The 19,310-nt window shown below is 44.0% G+C and overlaps 1 protein-coding gene across 3 annotated transcripts; it reads right to left on the bottom strand.

Moving 5' to 3' along the window:
• Positions 1-914: 914 nt before the first annotated feature.
• On the bottom strand, positions 915-18,708 carry LOC144943939 (delta(3,5)-Delta(2,4)-dienoyl-CoA isomerase, mitochondrial-like). 3 transcript variants are annotated; one of them, XM_078871833.1, is made up of 11 exons: positions 17,827-18,708; positions 16,359-16,408; positions 12,277-12,448; positions 11,192-11,280; positions 9,694-9,818; positions 8,186-8,234; positions 6,566-6,630; positions 4,863-4,933; positions 4,281-4,352; positions 3,042-3,192; positions 915-2,957 (listed from the first exon to the last, which is right to left on the bottom strand). In XM_078871833.1, the coding sequence occupies exons 1-11, from the start codon at positions 18,054-18,056 to the stop codon at positions 2,853-2,855; spliced, it is 1,179 nt and encodes a 392-aa protein (XP_078727959.1). In that variant the 5' UTR covers positions 18,057-18,708; the 3' UTR covers positions 915-2,852. The 3 variants fall into 3 exon arrangements, with proteins under 3 accessions (XP_078727959.1, XP_078727962.1, XP_078727961.1); XM_078871836.1 differs by lacking the exon at positions 17,827-18,708 and adding an exon at positions 16,620-16,994; XM_078871835.1 differs by lacking the exon at positions 17,827-18,708 and having other exon boundaries at positions 16,359-16,570.
• Between the last annotated feature and the right edge of the window lie 602 nt (positions 18,709-19,310).

The following is a 19,310-nucleotide window of genomic DNA, read 5'->3' on the forward strand; positions in this document are numbered from 1 at the left end:
AAGATTATTTGGCTGCGATAAATTTCCACGTGATAAGCCACTTCTCGTTGGGCTATCATTTGTGGTTGAGGTCACTTCTGAAAAAGAGCTATAAAGCTCAGTGGGCTTCATCTGGTAAAATAAAAAGTTTCGTTTTGTATGTAAAGCGGGTGGCCTCAATAGGCGATAAAGGGCTTAAAAGCCTGCCGTCTTTAACTAGCCGGTGGTCTCAAAAGCGACATGCATGCATGCCACTCCATTAACATATGCTGGACATGGTACGGCATATGAATGGGAGAAACTAGGCAAGAGTTTTAAGGGTTCCGAAATCAATGGACAAGCCGTGCGCCATTACGAAGGACTAAAGGGAAGCCCTCATAGGATCGATTGCCTCTAATCGACACGGCAATGTTCATCTCCCACAATCCTTTGGGGGCAGAGGACCCAGAGATCCTCTTTCCTGACGTTCAGTGTAGAGCCGCGGAGGAGAGCAATGTTTATTTTCTATCCCCAAAAGGTCAAGGTGACTGATGTTTTCAGGTTGTCCTGCATGTTATTATCACACAAAAACATGTTGAAATCTACAGTACTGTACATCGCCATGCCAACACCAGACAACAGGAGCTAACACTAACTACTCTCACCGAGAGAACGTGAGCTGCTCAATTACATTTCTGATGGTTCCAGAACGTCGGACGTCAAAACGAACGTGCAGTACAACCCGAAAGCACACCAGGGCACTAAAATATATGTAGATTATACCAACATTTTCCAGAAATAATTTGATAACCAACTAAAGGAAAATTGTTTACTCTCGGTGAACGTTTATTTAATCAAGAATGTAAACTTTACACAAGTCTTCCTCTTAACAGGGTAGCTCAGTTTATATGCACACATTTTTTTACAGTGTAGTCTACATCCCAATTAGACCGAGGGTAATGTTTTCACTCTCACATAGCTGTAAATATTGATTTCCTGAAGTGCATTAGGGCCTTGACTCCCATTGATACCAGTCAGATGGGAAATACAATTTACCCAGATGTCAATGTGAAATTTGAGTGCATGGATGTCACAATTAGGATACAGTATTTATGGTTCAATAAACCTATTGCATGCTGCATATTGAAAAAAAACATGGCGTTATGAATGCATTGTATGGTCCTAAATGCAAAATACTGAACCTAGATTATGTATATATACAAAAATATTCCGCTAATTTAGTTTATACAAAAAGGTGGAGCAGTGGCACAGTGGATTGCACACTGCACGACAAACCCAGTGGCCTGTTCCTGACTCTAGATAAAAATGATCAGCGAGTGATATTTTCACGAGACATCAAACCTAGCACTGACCAGCGTGGTGAAGAATATTTTTTGAACCACCATTACGAACATTTGGGGAGGACTTCATCCGCCAGTGGATTTTTGTTCTCGTGTAATATTAACCATAACATAAAAAACACGTGTCATCAGTCAGCCCACATATTTAGCAAATGATGCCCACATGGCTGCACCCATCTGTTGATTACATTTGTAGGGTATTGTACATGGCATGGGTTATAGTGGGGTCAGTGGAGATAGGTGGAAACAGGTGCAGGGTACTGTACGAGGGAAGGTTCGAGAAGGGAAGTAGAAGACGGTAGAGTCTGCTGGAAGAATCTACCGGGGGAAAGTGTTGGAAGTTACCGGGGCGTGGCCGAGCGGGTATATAAGGGGGAGGCCCGCGATGAGGGCGCTGGCTGAAGGACGACTGCAGGTGGACAACATCGGGGCCGACTGTTGGAGATCAACATTGTGGAAACCATCGGGCCAACTGTTCAAGATCTATATGGTGGAAATCATCCAGAAAGACTGTCCGAGATCTACATGGTAGAAACAATCAAGGACTGTTCGAGATTAATTTAGTGGAAACCACCGGGGCTGCAGATAGTCATAGCCTTGTGAACGTGTTAGTCGTACTCTCGCCTTGTAAATGGGTTACTGTAAAATAAATCGTCTAGAAAATGAAACCTGCCAAGGAGTTTGTTTACATATTGAAGTAATTTTATTCTGCAAACAAAAACACTTGATATAAAGCTGTGATTGTTTTGATTGTTCATAAAATGAGACACAAAATTACATAAACTATGCATAATTAATGAATGCCCAATTATTATCGGAAAACACAGCAGCTGGCGCATGCAAAACAATGCCATTGATAAATCAACCAGGAAACGTTCACATCGTAGAAACACTCAACTACATTTAAAAAGCAGCCCTGTGCTAGAACCGATGCCATCAGAAAGTTGAGAGTTCAAATATCTCCAAGGTTGAGTAGATTAATTCTACTTTGTAGGATGCCAAGAGTTGTTGTCTTATGGATAAACTAGTTCATACCCACAACACAAGAGTGCCACTTTGAGCTGGGCAACGACTTTAGAATCAGTTATCTGGGGTGAATTACTGGTCAAAAGTAACCGTCCCAACACTGCTCGAGTGACCTTGTCCTTGTAAATAAATCAACAGTTGTGCCAGCCTTAGGAAATCCAGCTAACTTGTCATTTTCATTTTTAACATTACAGCAGACTGCGCTCTGAAGCCAACCACTTGAGTTCAATTCCCAGCCATGGCTAACATCAGTGACAAGTCATATCTCAACTGGTCCCAGTCTAGGAACCTCACCATTACCATCCCGCACGGATCAGCATGGTGAAATATGGTCCATATAGCCGCCACGACCTGCAAGGCATCAGGGAGGCCTTCAACCAGCAGTAGATTTACATCAGACTATGAATTACTGTTCATTATTACCAAAATAACAATTGTTATCCAAAACTTTTGCATCTAGAGCCCTGCTTGTCTCTGTAAATGCCACTGTGTTCGAACAAAACAACATCACAGATTGGTGTAAATGTTCTCCTTGAGGTTTTTCTTCTGAAAGACGGCCGTTGCCGACTTCATGATGTCGTTAGTTTGCAGCATGCCCATGTTCCAGGCAGCCTGCACTCATCAGACAAAGATATCCTGAGGCTTTCCTGGATACAATTTCATTAATTATTATCACAAAACATTGCACGCACTCACCATGTATTCCAAAGACTCGGGGACAGAGTGGTCACGCGCGTACAGCAGGTTGACCTTGCTGCCCTGCACGGCCACAGGACTTTTGCTGGCGATGTCCTCGGCCAACTGCAGGGCCCCCTCCATCATGCTGGCCTTGTTGTCATAGACGCGGCTGTGGAGGGCAGAGACGCACACGTGCAACGGAGGGAAGAATCTCTTCCATGTCAATGCATCTGACACTGTGCAAGGGCTGCTGAAATAAATGAAGGCATCTTCAATTCCAGCTGTGCGGTGTGTCGTTCCGGCTGGGTTTGTTGAAATGATTCTACATCCGTGCGACATCTTCAGTTTTGTGGAATTAAGAATAATAAACTAAGGATATACTACTGCGTAGGCTTTCATGGTTGTGCTGCGTAGCTCTCCAATGTGTATTCGGGTTGTACCGTGGGTTGTTTGACATGATGTCTGTTTTAAACCAAGGTGATCACTGCCACCTACTGCGAAAACTTTACAGGACCATCATGAACGAGTCGGAAAACTCGGCGAGGCTTTCCTGGGTAAACAAGAATAATAAATACATAACAATGTGCTGGCAGCTTCTTTAGTACGAGGATATCATGCCAAACAACAGGCAGTACAACCAGAAAAAAACATCAGAGAGCTAAACCAATGCTATAGTTAGTATTTTAGGGCACTTGGTGTTATGCGATACACACACATGTTTTATACCACCAATTAACAGGACCCTGCGGGGTGGGCTGGTAGGAACGAATAACCAAAGAATATAAACATAATGTATTATTACACTTGTTAAGCCAGGAAAGCCCCACTGAGTCAAAAGGTTTTTGTAGGGTCCTGCCAAGTGTTTGCAGTAGGGGGCGATGTTGATACACAGACGGACGGACGATATAATCTATTGGTGGTCTGGTCCACTTCATTCCTACCAGTAAAATCCCCCCTGCTCAAATGTGCAAGGGAGTGGCACTCATCCCCATTAGTAGGACAAGCCATAACCTCTCACTTGCAAATGGTGGAAATTGCACATTCCCTTGCTGGTGGTATGTATATCCATTGAAAAATAACGATTTACTAAATAGAAAGTGGTGTTCATTTTGTCAACCACTGACAATGAGACCCGTGCACCGCATTTCAACTTGTGAATGCGAGTGCAGCGGTAATCAGTTTTAACCCAGTGGTTCCATAAAAATATTGTGTTCACAAAAACGTTCACCAGACATGCACTCTGGAAGTTCCACTCACCTGACCAAGCCGCTGCTCTTTGCTTCATCAGAAAACATCTTGCGTGCTGTGAACACCATCTCACAGACCAGGCTAATAGGGAATGCAAACCAAGTGTTAGAGCTTGAGGACAGCGGCTGAGAATGCAGACTGGTGTGTGGATGGTGCCATCATTATTGTCCCAGTGTAACACAAAACACTAATGTTGGAAGCTCCTAATTATTCCAATGACATACTAATAACTCCACAGTCTGATGAAAGAGAAGACAAGTGTCTCCATACTCATGAACAAGGGCTGCACCAAGTTATCTGGCAGCTCTGAGCCAAACATGCAAATTCCACATTCCGATGGCAGGGGCCAGTTTTAAACAAAGAATGCCCACTGTTGACTTCCCGCAAAGTTGCGTTTGTTTTATTGACCCTGATGAGATGATAAGAGTGGCATCTATTGCGGGAGTGGAGAACCTCTAGCTCACGAGCCGGGAAGTTAATTTCATACAGCTGCGGACACACGTGGCTTACCACTTAATATTGAGCATTGACAGGTACATTTAAGCGGATCAATACTAAAAAAAAAGTCACTGCAGGAATACGATTGTTTACCTGCGACTGCCAATAGCATGTGGCAGGCGTTGCAAGGTTCCAACATCTGCTGCTTGGCCAATGTCCACCTCCTAATAGCACACACACTGGAGTCAGTAATAGAACATTGCAGAGATTAGCATTAATATGTGAATACACATCAGTGTAGTTCCTCGCTCAAACAATAGACAAGCTGCCCTTACCTCCACTGGCGGCTCTGAGCTAGTGATAGATATTCCACATTCCCACGGCAGGGGCCAATCTTTCCGTAGAATGACCACTGTGGATTATCCACAAAGTGATACTCAATTCTATAGGACTGCATAGGCTTAAATTTCCACCAGTGAGTTATGGCTGTCGAGAGAAGCGGACCTTTCTTGCTTATTTAAGCGGGAAAATACATTGACTTAGCTCACCGTTGCGCATCTACCCCTTTACGGCAAAGTTGACCCATGGTAAAAGTTTTGAACTTGCCGTGGTACAATGGTTAGCAACACTCCTGACTTGTGATTAGGAGGTCGCCAGTTCAATTTCCTGGCGCGGCAGTGGAACTAATGGGGAAGGTTTCTTAAACCTCCCCCCCCCCCGCCCACCGACGTTTGTCAAACCAGCAGTAGAAGTGGGTACCCCACGGTTATCTGACAGGCAGGTCGCGTGAGATGAGGTAGAGTGTGGGTAACTCCCATCTCTTCCAAGGCATCTGGCCATCGTGGACGAGTTGGTTAAATACCCTCTTGCGCTCCCTCTAGTGGAGGACCTTCCGCCAGCAGCATGTATCTATCCATAAAATAGATTTTTTTTTGTTAGATCGCGTAAATGTGTCGTTAAACCCGCCACCAACCGACACAGCAAATTAGTAAGGTTTGTTACGTAAACAGAACATGCCAATTCGTTACTAGTTACTAGTAACGAATCGCGAAAGCATACATGTGAACTTCTTTCGCACCGTACGTAGCCAACCGCGCTAATCGGACTGTTGTTTACAAAAAAATCACATTAAAAAAAAAACTTCACTTGTTCTAAGACTCTTTTTTTTAATATGGTTGTTTGGTACCTGAATGTAGAGGGCAGTCCAGATGTCTCGTGTCCCCCTCCCACAATTAATTGACCCCTAACATGTGTTTTTACTTTACATGTTTATTTCTCTATTTAAAGCTTTCGTGACTGCAGGGATTCATCTTCTTGGTTCTGTCGGGTAGACAGACCAGGTCTTCACCTGAGGACGGCTGCTTGCGTTGTGGCCGAAACGTCGTGAGAATTATTTTATGTTTTATTTGTATTATTTTATTTTTTCCATTCTACGTGACTTTACCGAAAGAACCAAGAAGATGTTTATTTCTGTTTTAAAAAACATTATTTTAAAAATATGTATTACGTTTGACAGATTTAAATTGGGGTCATAAGGCGTCTCGACCCACCCTTTACAATAGACATTGTAACAGATAAAGAGAATTAACTTAAGAGCGTTATAGATGACAATACTTTGCATTGATATAATGTACCCTTGAATTTCATACTGATACTTCACTATTTTTAGCATGCAGTGTTGTGAGCTTCCGCTATGAAAGCTGCTCTAACATATACAGTAGACCGCCATATATCAATATACTCTTCACATACCCGCCTGGACCTCGTTCACTGGTGAGTTGGATATGTGACACTGGACTGTACTGCGTTGTACAGTCTGGTGTTCTATGTAAATAAAAACTCTCATACGATTCTACCTTTGCCTGGAACCAGGCATCCTTTGTGCACACACGGATGTCACATGCTGAAATCATGTCCAAACCTGAAACAAAAACATAGTTTTTGCTTTTATAAAAACAAAAATAGCAATATTTATCAATTCACATACTGTTTTACGCTTTATGAAAAAAAATTGTCAGATGGTGGTATCGTTCGAGTGCCCAACTCATAATAGGAACATCAAGAATTAATATCCATTCGGGAGGTTCACTCGGTCTATCATCCTTCCGTGGTCGATAAAATAGCTACCGCTTTGTGTAAAGTCGACAGAGGGTGTAATGTAAAGGGAATGTATATTGGATCCACCAATGCTTCAGGGCCACCAGTTTGGTATGAGTACTGCTCATTGTGCATTTATGGATATGCCATGAACTACTTTTGTAAAGGAAACGTTTCGACGGTTTTCACAAAAACAACTCATTCAATGATTCCCATTTTTATTTTTTATCACTACTGACGTTAGTCATAGCCAGGAATCGAACTCAATTCTGCGTTCGTAGGATAATGCGTGAACCACTGCACCACCGCTCCACTTTAGTGCACAGAATATGTTTAAAACAGCACCACCTCCAGGCCAGTAAAGTGAAGAACGAGACTCTACTGAGATCCATTTCTAACGAGCTACAGGAAGTGAATTCTGACTTCAACGTTAAAATCATGACTGTGAATATGCAACTAAAATTAAGAATACAACTGCCTGTCAAACTCATGCATTTTAAATTGAACGCCTGGAAACGACTGAAGACATTAAGCCGGGCGGTGCCTGTGTACAGCACTGTGAAGGCGAGGGCTGGTGGATCACACAAATGTCGTGAAGCTCTCTTCCTGTGGGCTATTAGGTGCCATACCCTGATATTGGAGTTTTTAAAAAAGTTTCATCTATTAGGTATAGCCCTGTAAGCCATGCGGCTCTTGAGTCGGGGGCAACCGCAACAAAATATGAACAGAGAACATCTTAAAGTGACGACGCGCAACAGAAACATCCTGGATAAACCAGTAAATCTTCCAGAGAAAAAACCCACCGTATTACAACGCTGTGTGCAAAAATCCCAGTGTGATGCAAGTCAAACAATAACAACCATAAAACTATTTAGATTAAAGTTAACAGGCCAACTCCGCACTTCCGCAAGAAACATGGCTTAACCATATTTTCGAAATCACCAAAATAAAGCTATAAAAACAATGTAACAACAGTAATCATAAGAACTGTGATTCAAATTTAACAATAAACGATAAACATAACATGTACGACCAAACTTGCAGCCATAGCTGGCAGCATGACACTCCCAGTGTATGATGTGTGAGTAAGTCAGTGGTAGTGTATGTGCGAGTCAGCGTATGATGAGGAGAAAGCGGTACAGTAATAGTGGTCTAATCTCCATCTGTTCCAGCCTGTATGGGAAAGAGTGTTTCCCCTTTCACACGCATTAATTTTCTCCCCATGCTCCGGTTTAGCCTCCACATGTGTAAAAACTCCTTAATTGGCTGAAAACATCGAAAGAAAAAAAAACAATACAGGCAGGCCTCTTCTGAAAAAGAGTCCTTGGATTCAAAATGTCTTCCCTGGGTAAACAAGTCACTCTTTATTGCGTTTTTACCTTCGCCAATACAAGCGCTGTGGACGGCTGCTATGACTGGCTTGGAACACTGGAAGAGAAACAAAAGCAGTTCAAGTGTCTCTCTGCCAAGAAGCAGCAGGGGGCAGTTTGAAATCTCTTTACATCCCACAGCCTGTTAAGAAAAATAAGCGAGCTCTCCCCGTCTCCTTTACCCCTTCACTTGAGTTCTTCTTCCCTTATCTTTCCCCTCCGCCAGAGGTCGCAATCGGGTACCCGATACCCGGCTACCCTTACCCAGCCGGGTACGGGTACGGGTACCCGTTTGCGATCCTGGTGCAGCCAGGTACGGGTACGGGTAGGCCGTGAGTCACTGGTGAGTAACTGTTTGTTACTCATTTCCCAACGTCTTGTCTCTTCTCACAATTCAAATTCCTAGAATCAACCCACCCGCGCCTGCAACATGGCTTCATCCCAGAGGTCGCAATCGGGTACCCGATACCCGTACCCTACCCGATACCCGGCTACCCGTACCCGGCCGGGTATCGGGTACGGGTACCCTACCCGGCCGGGTACGGGTACCCGTACCTGCGACCCTGGTGCGGCCGGGTACGGGTAAGGAATCAAAACCCGTTTGCGACCTCTGCCCTCCGCCCCCTCTTTAAAAAAGTGCATGCACCCGCTCACGGTCTCCACCGAGGTGGGGCAGTGGGCCCAAATTCTCCCCTCCTCTAAACCCAGGAGCAATAAGATATTTGGGACTTCTGCCCGTGGAGTTTCGGTGCCCCCTCCCCACATCGCGGTTTGTGCTGTGGACCGGCCTCATGTTGAAATACGACAAAATGTAATTGAGCTTCGACAGGACGTGTCCATAGCAGGGATGTTGGCCAGGGGTCCAAGACTGACAGCGGAATGCAAGACAAAGGAGTGAATGCACCTGACAGGACATCTGCCGCAGAGATGAAGGGATGCGGTCAGCTCGTGTGCAGGTGCTAGGATCGCTACGGCGCAGCACCACGAGAAATGGAAACAACTTGGGGAGGCCTTTGTCTAGCAGTAGTCATAGCTCATGATATGAATGTCTAGGGCCAATTATGCCACAGAAACACATTCCTGCGGAGGGAGCTGGTAGGAACGTTGGGTTGCTCGGTCAATGGCCAGGGTCAACGGCGGCGTGGTGTATTCCGCAAATATGCCCGACTGAGCGCGGGCACAAGCCGGAGTGAGTAGGTTAAACGTTGAGTTTTATAAGGGTACCACGGGGTGACCAGCCCCTCCCCACCCAGCCCCACCCCTCCCACCCCCCACCCAGCCCCTCCCTCCCCGACGGACGGATGGACACAATAATCCCCTGTGGGTTGGTGTAACCAGGAGGTTCCTACCAGTATAACCAAGCGTATTACTGCTTCTCCTGATTTCATTTACGTGTTTTTGGGTTCTGCTTTGGGCTGTATTAGAATGTGACAATTAATTTAGTGACAAACCACACATTGCATGGAAACTGCAGACCACAGCGCAAGTTGCTTAGCTTGTCCATGAGTGAGACCCACCTTCTCAATGACGTTGAAGGCCTCCTGGTACAACTTGATGACCTGCTTCAGGTTCCAAGCAACTCGAGCTGCATCATCTCCCTCCGGCGTTACCAGGTCGCCCGTTATGTCCACAAGGTCGATGCCTAATAGACAAATTTACGTGCTCAATATCCAATGTAAATGTCCTATTAATACAAATGGCGATTGCAGAGCAACAGACCATTCTATCTGGCCCCTTTTAAACTACTTACCTTGCACATTCAATTAGGTGTTCTCTTAGAATCAGTTGTAGGCTCACGTGGGAGCCAATGCATGGCAGCATCATATACCCTGAGCCTTATACTGGTAGGAACCCACTGGTTCCACCAGCCCACAGGGGACTATTGTGTCCGTCCGTCGTGCAGGGAGGGGCTGGGTGGGGAGGGAGGGGAGGGGCTGGGTGGGGAGGGTGGGGCTGGGTGGGGGGTGGGAGGGATGGGGCTGGGTGGGGAGGGGCTGGTCACCCCGTGGTGCCCTTATAAAACTCAACGTTTAACCTACTCACGCCGGCTTGTGCCCGCCCTCACAGTCGGGCATATTTGCGGAATACACCACGCCATTGACCGAGCAACCCAACGTTCCTACCAGCTCCCTCCGCAGGAATGTGTTTCAAAAAAGAAGTGTCACTTTATGGAACATTTTCGGAAAGAAATAATTTTAAGATATTGTGCCCTTGACTAAATCACCCAGAACGGACCTAATATTGTCAGATTTTGGAAGTTACACTCGATTGAACCTGCATAGCACAGGTGATATAGGTTGCGGAGCTACATTGCGGGCAGCACAGATTGGTACAGCAAAATCCATTGTCATGTACTTCTATGCCACCGCAACTGTGCACCCCACCTTTACAAACCCGCAATGACGAGTGTTGTAAAGTAAGATCAAACAAGCCCCCTGCCCCGCATGGATTGGGGAGACCCTTATACAGCAGGGGATTGACAAAGGTCTGTACATGTGCATATTATAATATTCACGCATTAAAATGTCTGTCCACCATTCAACATTTAAATTAAGAACTAAAAGTTGTACAATGATTGATCGAAGCGTACATGGTCACCTTACTTTGTACATGATCGAGGTGGCAGGATGAAATCAAAGGCGCAGCCAAATCTAGTTAGAAATAATGTGAAGCACATACTCTTAGTTCTTTCGGTAAAGTCACGTAGGTAAAAATTAATAAAAATAAAACAATAAAAATCACGACGTTTCGGAGGCAACACAAGCTTCCGTCTACAGGTGAAACCGTCACACCTGAAGACGGAAGCTTGTGTTGCCTCCGAAACGTCGTGATTTTTATTGTTTTATTTTTATTAATTTTACCTACGTGACTTTACCGAAAGAACTAAGAGTATGAATTCTTGCAGTCACGAAAGCTTCAAATCTAGAATTAATGTGAAGCACCATTGTGTAGCTTTTTGCGGAGTTTTGTTCTCCGGTTGTGTGCACAGCTCTTTCGATGTATTGTTCTGGTCACCTGCACTGAACACCTTCCCAGATCCAGACACGACCACCGCACGGCACTCTTTATCGTCTGCGATGTGATTGAAGCATTCCACCATTTCCCTGTCAGTCACGTCAGTATCAGGTCAGATCGGATACAGTAAAATCAAGCATGCACGCAGAGCACAGACAGAACATATGAAGGTAAACATCTATATCATGGTTGGGTTATTGGGTCATATCAGCCAGGCGTCGCCTTGAGTTGCAACTTCTGGTTGTGAGTTCAACTCAGTTCATTATCCATATGGGGGTCTATACGTAAAAGTTTAAGTCAACAGTGGGTGGTCTTTGTAGAGTGTACGCTAGATATAGGGAACATGTAATTTACACCACAGGCTGAGGGCTGCCAAAAGAAGAAAGCACTGCCAAAAATGTATTTGAATGTGGAGACACTAAGATATATTTTAATAAAATAACGTTTGCTCAGGATTAGGGACAAAATGTGATGGTATGCAAAAAGGAGCCTGAACTTTAAAACTAGGAAAGAGTTGTTAGTCACGAGTTGGTATTACAGATAACAGGGACAGCAGAGGGTAAGGAGCACACCCTCCCATCAAGCTGAGCTTGACTGTAGGTGTCAAGAGTACATCTTGGTTGTGGAATCGCAGGGCACACATTTTTTAAAATCAGAGTTATCAAGCAGAGGCCCAAAACACAAATCCTCTTGCAACAATCAGCAAGAACACATGTGCAATTGATAGCAGTTAATGTTTCCCGAATGGAGCAAGGTTATAAGAACGTGGGTAATGAGACAATGGGAAGGTATTCCCAAGTCTAGCAGTGCAAGATAAGAGGCAGAAAGAACAGTGTGGATGAGCCAAAGCAGTCAGTCTGGCAGACCGAGTCCTCAACATTGGTGGAGGAAGGTATGGATGTTGAACTTCTTTTGCACTGTAGGTAGCCAACCGTAGGAGGTATGGGAATCATAGGAGGTATGGGAATCAGTAGAGTGAAAGTTGAGATGACAAAGGCAGTCTTGAGAAATGGAATTTAAGACTTCAAAAAAAAATATATATCGACTTAGCACATCAACAAATATGGCCTGTCTCATCATTTTACTTCCAGAATGGCTGATTCAAGGCATTGCGCTTTTCTGGTCGGTTGATCTCCACGTGAACCACGTGATCCTTGGGCTTGGTAACCAACAGCGTCTCATAGGTGGGCCCTGTGCTCATCGCGATACGCCCGGACAACAGATGCCGCCCCAACAAGGCGATCGTCCCACGCAGCCCTGTGCCCACACACGCACGAGTACACAGGTGAGGCAGATACCATTTATTAAAGTAGGGTAAGGGTGCAGCCATGGAATTCCTTGCTCACACCACTGCTGGTGGAAATGCCCCCACTGGAAGGTACTTGAGAGAGCACCGCTAAAGGGTGTTTGGACCACCCTTCCATGCTACCAGTTAAATAACAAGTTTTTAATTTCAGTTTATAACTTTTAGCACTAACCCCCGCACCTCCAGTTAGCACGGTTGGCTACGTACAGTGCGAAAGAATTCCAACATACATAACTGCATTCGGTTTGGCGAACATATATTCTGAATTGTCTAACAATGAACGTAATACTGTGGTCCAGTCGCGTGTGCGTCTTGGTGTCTGTTCAAACTTTCCACGTGCTCACCGAAGAGCCCAGCCAGCGGTGTCATATGATGACGGCCCCTGACCAATCATATTTCAACACGCCATGCAGTTTCAATGTTCGCCGGTGTCGATCAGTTACATTGCGATTAAAAATGCAACTGGATTTCATCATCCATTCCGTGACTTTTGGAATCGATAATAAATAAACCCTAGTTTAACCCCAGCCTAGGACAACTGTGGGGAGAGATCACCTGTTGAGGTTGACCGCGCAAGACGCGGTTAGATTGCCACGTGTCGTGTCCCGCTGGTGTCATGCTGCCAGCTATGGCTGCAAGTTTGGTCGTACGTGTTATGTATATCGTTTATTGTTACATTTGAATCACACTTCCTAAGATTACTGTTGTTACATTGTTTTTATAGCTTTATTTTGGTGATTCGAAAACATATGGCTAATCTAAATTGTCTTATGGATTGTATTGTTGACTTGCACCACATTGGGATTTTTGCACATGGCGTTTTAATATGCTTTTTTATATTTGCTGGTTTATTCCAGGATTTTTCTGTTGCGTGTCATCGCTTTAAGATGTTCTCCGTTCATATTTTGTTTGTTGCGGTTGCACCCGACTTAAGAGCCGCATGGCTCACAGGGCTATACCTAATAAATTAAACTTGAAAACTTTAACTTGGTTTCATCTCTCCAGGTCTCATTTTTGGCAGGCTCTATCAATGTACTCATGTTGGGCTGAGATGAACTGAAGAATGCATCGATCCATCGATATTGATTCTTAAATTCACAATACATGAATCAAACACATGTGTAGGAATCAATGTTGTTAGATTAAAATAGGTTGTACACAATAGGTCCGTGTCACTCCTGCAACCACTAGAGGTGTTATTATTCACTAATTTAAAAAAATTGGGACGACTCATGGACCAATTGCTCGGTGTGTGGGTGGTGATGGGCGGAAATTGTTCCATTACTAGAGAAGAATTTACAATGTTCCTTATTGGGGTGTACAGTGCTCCAACAACATCACTATCTGACCCGATGGTGGAATGTATGGTTAGGCTGATAACGATACGAGGGCTTGAACTGCAAAGCTCTAAAATGCAAACGGCGGGCCGACAGAACGGTCGATCTTCTTCTACCTTGACATGCGGCGGTGAGGAAAGCCCCTTCGTGTCAAAAAGTGGACAACGGCCATTCCGTAAAAAAAAAGTCCAGTCAGCTCCACTATTCCTCATGGGCAATTCAATTCACTTTGACGGCGGGATGAAAAAAACTTACTTTTGCGAACTAAATATACTGTGTCTATATATATAAAACATTATACAGCTACAATTATCACGCAATGTTAATTGGGTATTTTAGTAGTGCAGAACACTTAGCAAGGCTTTCCTGGGTAAATAACAGGCATTGTTAGAAAACCAAAAACATTGGCTTTCAGCACCAATTTTTGTCTCAATTATACGTCATGAGATTAATCAGTCTAAAATCATGCATTTTAAGCAGTGGGTTAACATCGGGCCTCTGTATGTACTGGGTAAAACAGCGGCATGAGGTCGCTCTTCACTATTCATATCGCAGTGTAGACAAATTGACTTCTCTGCACTTCGTAACCCGTCAACACAGACGGTTTACCCCGTATTCTTGTACAGGAGGTAAATTGAGTTTCCAGGTCCATACGGCGTTCAGCCGTTTCAATAGGGGCAACATTCTTTGTCTATTTGTTTCGTGCTACTCCCTTGTGATGGGACTTTCTAGGATGAACGTTGAGATTTATAAGGGCACGGGATGATCAATAAGGTCTGAATTGGTCTGTAATAAGACAGGCGCTGATAAGGGTTTGACAGGTATGGTTACTTGGTTCACTCTCGATAAGGATGGTATGTGTGTGCAATCGTTTAGCACCCAAATCTTGCTTAAAGCGAAGTACAACTTTAGGAGGAAGTTGTCCTATTCGTGGCAAGTCTAGTGCTGTAGTGTGTTCCACTTCGCCACTGTCAATCGAAAGTTATTAAATAACTGCCGTCATTTAAAACACTTTGGCCATCGCTCTTCATCTCTCGTTTCTTTATCGCTTTGTGTTTAAAATGCAGCAGAAGGCGCAGACTGAAAATCCACGCGCTAATCACGAGATTAAACATACACTTCACTCACCGGTCCACCTCCTAAACCCCCCAATTTCATTAACAAACTAAGCCCCCCCACAACTGCATTAGGGGCCGTCCATAAATGACGTCACGCGATTTTGGCCGATTTTTGACCCCTCCCCTCCCTCGTCACAAAAAGTCAGACCCCCCCAAATGACGTCACAAAGTTCTGCCCCCCCCAAACCATGTTTCCATTTTGAAAATAAAACATGCTTAAAATCACTTTAAATTAAAACTATTGTCATTGTAGTACTTATTTAATGTGGCCCTGCACTCTGATGTTGTATGAGAAAATATTTATTAAAAAGGCGTTGGAAAGCTGAAATTTAGCATAAAATTCGCTTGAAAATATTCAACGTCTAATTAAAACTGCAGATGTTCAGAATATTATAGTGAAATTATCTTATAATTCTAAAATATTAAAAGCAATTATAACTATAAAAAAATACTTGAAACTTTGTAGTAGAACGAAGCAAAATGGAGAGTACAATTATAACAAGCACATGTTCATTTCACAGTATGAAAAGCCCTGGTAGAATCATTATAATCAAAATGTTTAATAACAATGATTAAAACAATTTACAAAATGTATGCTTCTCCATTCTCCCATGGAGAAGCAAAATGCTCCTTCATGGAATAAAAAAAAGGTGACATTAGTAAATTTTAATAATCAATTAGTTAATCAAAATTTGTGTTGTTATAACAGTTCTATTTGATTAATATTTATTTAAAGTTGCGCATTTTGATGTGACGTCACATTTCTCAAACCCCCCCTCCCCCCCTCGTCACACATCGTCACAAATGTCTGACCTCCCCCCCCTCGGTGCGTGATGTCATTTATGGACGGCCCCTTAACAAAAGAATCCCCCCCACAATTGCGTAAACAAACTGAGCCCCCCCCCACAAATGCATAAACAGTTCCCCCCACAACTGCATAAACAAACTAACCTCCTCCCCACAACTGCATAAACAGAGCCCCCCACAACTGCATAAACAAACTAAGCCCCCACAATTTCGTAAACAAACTGAGCCCCCCCCCCACAACTGCATAAACAAACTAAGCCCCCCACAACTGCATAAACAAACAGCCCCCCACAACTGCATAAACAAACTAAGCCCCCCACAACTGCATAAACAAACTAAGCCTCCCACAACTGCATAAACAAACTAAGCCCCCCACAACTGCGTAAACAAACTAAGCCCCCCACAACTGCATAAACAAACTGAGCCCCCCACAACTGCGTAAACAAACTGAGCCCCCCACAACTGCATAAACAAAGCCTCCACAACTGCGTAAAAAACTGAGCCCCCCACAAGTGCACAAACTGAGCCCCCCCCCCACAACTGCATAAACAAACAGAACGTACCCCCCCCGCCCGCACGCGAAGCAGCATGAACCTCACCCGCTAGCTGCTGCTGGTGAACACTTCTCATCATCAACACGGCCGCCATTCTGCAGACGAGTCAAAAGTCAAGTTGTCGTTTCTTGGCAGAAAAAACACAACACATTAAACACGATTGTTTTAGACGACGACGACGACGACTAAAGTTCCGTATCGTAGCGATAATACAATCAGGCAAACTCTATAGAACGCGGCTACATTTGTGGAGGGTTTTCCCGTACAGGGCAAACTTTTTTTTATTGTTCAGTGGGCGGCTTCTACCGTTCAGCTGAGGTTGCTGCTGCTGCTGCAGAGGGAGACAAGCGAGTAAATATAAAATTAAGTGAGAAAATATACAAATACAGTATAGAGACGGTGTTTACGTTTGCAAAGCGTAGCGTTTGAAAGCAAACCAGCAAGCCAAATGCCGTGAACGAAAACAAATGTAACGAAGCGGTCGAGAGAATAAAGTTGTTCAATAAAGTTATTTTGATATGTTCGCACGTACCGGATTATAAGACGCATCCCCATGTGTTCAATAAAGTTATTTTGATATGGCCACGCGTACCGGATTATAAGACGCACTCCCATGTGTTCAATAAAGTTATTTTGATATGGTCACACGTACCGGATTATAAGACGCACCCCCGTGCGTTCAATAAAGTTATTTTAATGAGCACACGTATCGGATTATAAGACGCACCCCCATGTGTTCAATAAAGTTATTTTAATGAGCACACACGTACCGGATTATAAGACGCACCTCCCCGCTCTCCCGTGTTCAATAAAGTTATTTTAATGTCACACGTATCGGATTATAAGACGCATTCCCCTCCAAACTTGTGCTTGTGGCCAATAAAGTTATACGAATTATGGTCGCATTAAAAAGCACACGAAAGACAGTTCAACACGGAAGCTTTCGCGACCAATATAATCTATAATGTAGGTTTTTTTTGTTGGGTTCCATCGCGTAAATATAAATGTGTCGTTAAACCCGCCGCCACCCGACACAGCCAATTAGTAAAGTTTGTCACGTAAACAGAGCATGCCAATTTCTTTAAATGTTGTGGATTTGCTCTCCAACACCACACCGGTTGTGCTGTACTATTAAACGAATTGGCAAGTTCTGTGTGTACGTTCCACACCTTACGAATTGGTAGGCGTCGGGTTTAACGAAATATTTAATATTTGCGCGATCTAACCCCCAAAAAAACCGAAACCTACATTAATCATTAAGGACAATTTGCAGTACACGCACTATATTATTGCTGTACATTTCACTTACGGGCTTTATGGAACGCACATGCAACGGTGCAACAACATCATTTTGCAATCCAGCAGGAAGTTTCGACCAAAAAAAAATAAACCTGTCGACCGACGGAGGCACTCACAACACCAACGCCGAGATAGTTTGCTTGCAAAAAAACACATCTTGATGGAGCGTACATCGCATTAAAAACGTGAAGGCAAGTTCCAAGGTCATGCTTACGAAAGATGATTCCACACGAATCGTCCGAAGTAAGGGGACTGTATTGTTCCAAAGAGCACCAACACGCACACTTGCCCAGCACGAACACAGTTTTGGACAAAGAGCCTCCTCTTATTCCCCGTAGCCCCATTCGCTATGCCTCCCACCTCATATCCACTCTCCTCTTCCCCACCAATTGGTATGTGTGTAGGTTTCCCCTTCCCCCAAGCCCAAATCTCCCCACATTCCATGCCAACCACCCCTTCTTCCTGTGGCTATGGCCGCTTGTCCTTTCCGTGACCCCCAACCCCAGACTCAATCCTAACGTCCCCGTACGAACTCTACACTTGTATGTGCTAATTTAGTACAAACTATACCAGGTAATGTCCCACTGAGCTGTATAGCTCTTTTTTCAGAAGCGACCTGGCCACAAATGATAGCTCAACGAAGTGGCTTATCACGTGGACATTTATAGCAGCCAAATACTGTGAAACGCGCGTTTCTGCAAACGTGGAGTTCACGTGGCCTGAATGTTGGGTTGATGCTCCAAAGATGTTGTTTTAGTTTCGATCCAACAAGCAGTTGCTGTCAGCAGTCCAAAGTCTGCATCAGCAAAAACAGTGCGGAGAATTGGAGGGCAGATTGTACGTGTCAAAGTTCCCATTCGAATCCGTTGCCTTATTAAGGAGCCCTTGAAATGACGATCCACACGAACAGCGTATGATATCTCGACTACCAGCAGTATTGCAAGGCATCTATTTTGGGAGTGCATGAACTACGTTATACGAGCTACAAACCTGGCGCAAGCTCTTCAATTCATTATATTAGTTCACACCACTGCTGGCAAGAGGGGCCTTCTTCCCCTCATTGTGGATAGACGTCATTGGAAGAGTGGAGTCCCCAATTTACCCAACCTGCCGATCGACTGTGGGTGTTATCTATTTTTAAATCCTTTATATTAAGTTCACTTGCTTATACATCCTTTATATTAAGTTCACGTGCTTGCTTGCTTAGGACCGTGCAAATCTTTCGGTCGTTTTTTAACACACTTCCCGTGATCCAATCGAGCTGACATTTTCCAGACTCGTTGTGCGTGACAATTAATTTTCGTGAAAATTTTTAAAAAAAATTTTACTGTTTAGGAATTTTTTTTTCAATATTTAATTACCAATTGCTTAATGCTGGCAGACAATCATCTGACTCATAGGTGGCAGCCATCTCAAGCCAGAGGACGAGAGGACTCTAGCTGCCACGCATGTAAAGGATTTATAGTGAAAAACTTTGTTTTTACGGGTTAATTTTTTTAATCCTTTATATTAAGTTCGCTTGCTTGCTTGCTTAGAACCGTGCAAATCTTTCGGTCGTTTTTTAACCCACTTCCCGTGATCCAATCGAGCTGACATTTTCCACACAGACTCGTTGTGCGTGACAATTGATGTTCGTGAAATTTTTTTCCCAAAATGTTACACTTTTTAGGACAAAAATATTATATTTAATTACCAATT

This window comes from Lampetra fluviatilis, chromosome 33 (genome assembly GCF_964198595.1).
Source record: "Lampetra fluviatilis chromosome 33, kcLamFluv1.1, whole genome shotgun sequence".
Classification (NCBI taxonomy): Eukaryota; Metazoa; Chordata; class Hyperoartia; order Petromyzontiformes; family Petromyzontidae; genus Lampetra; species Lampetra fluviatilis.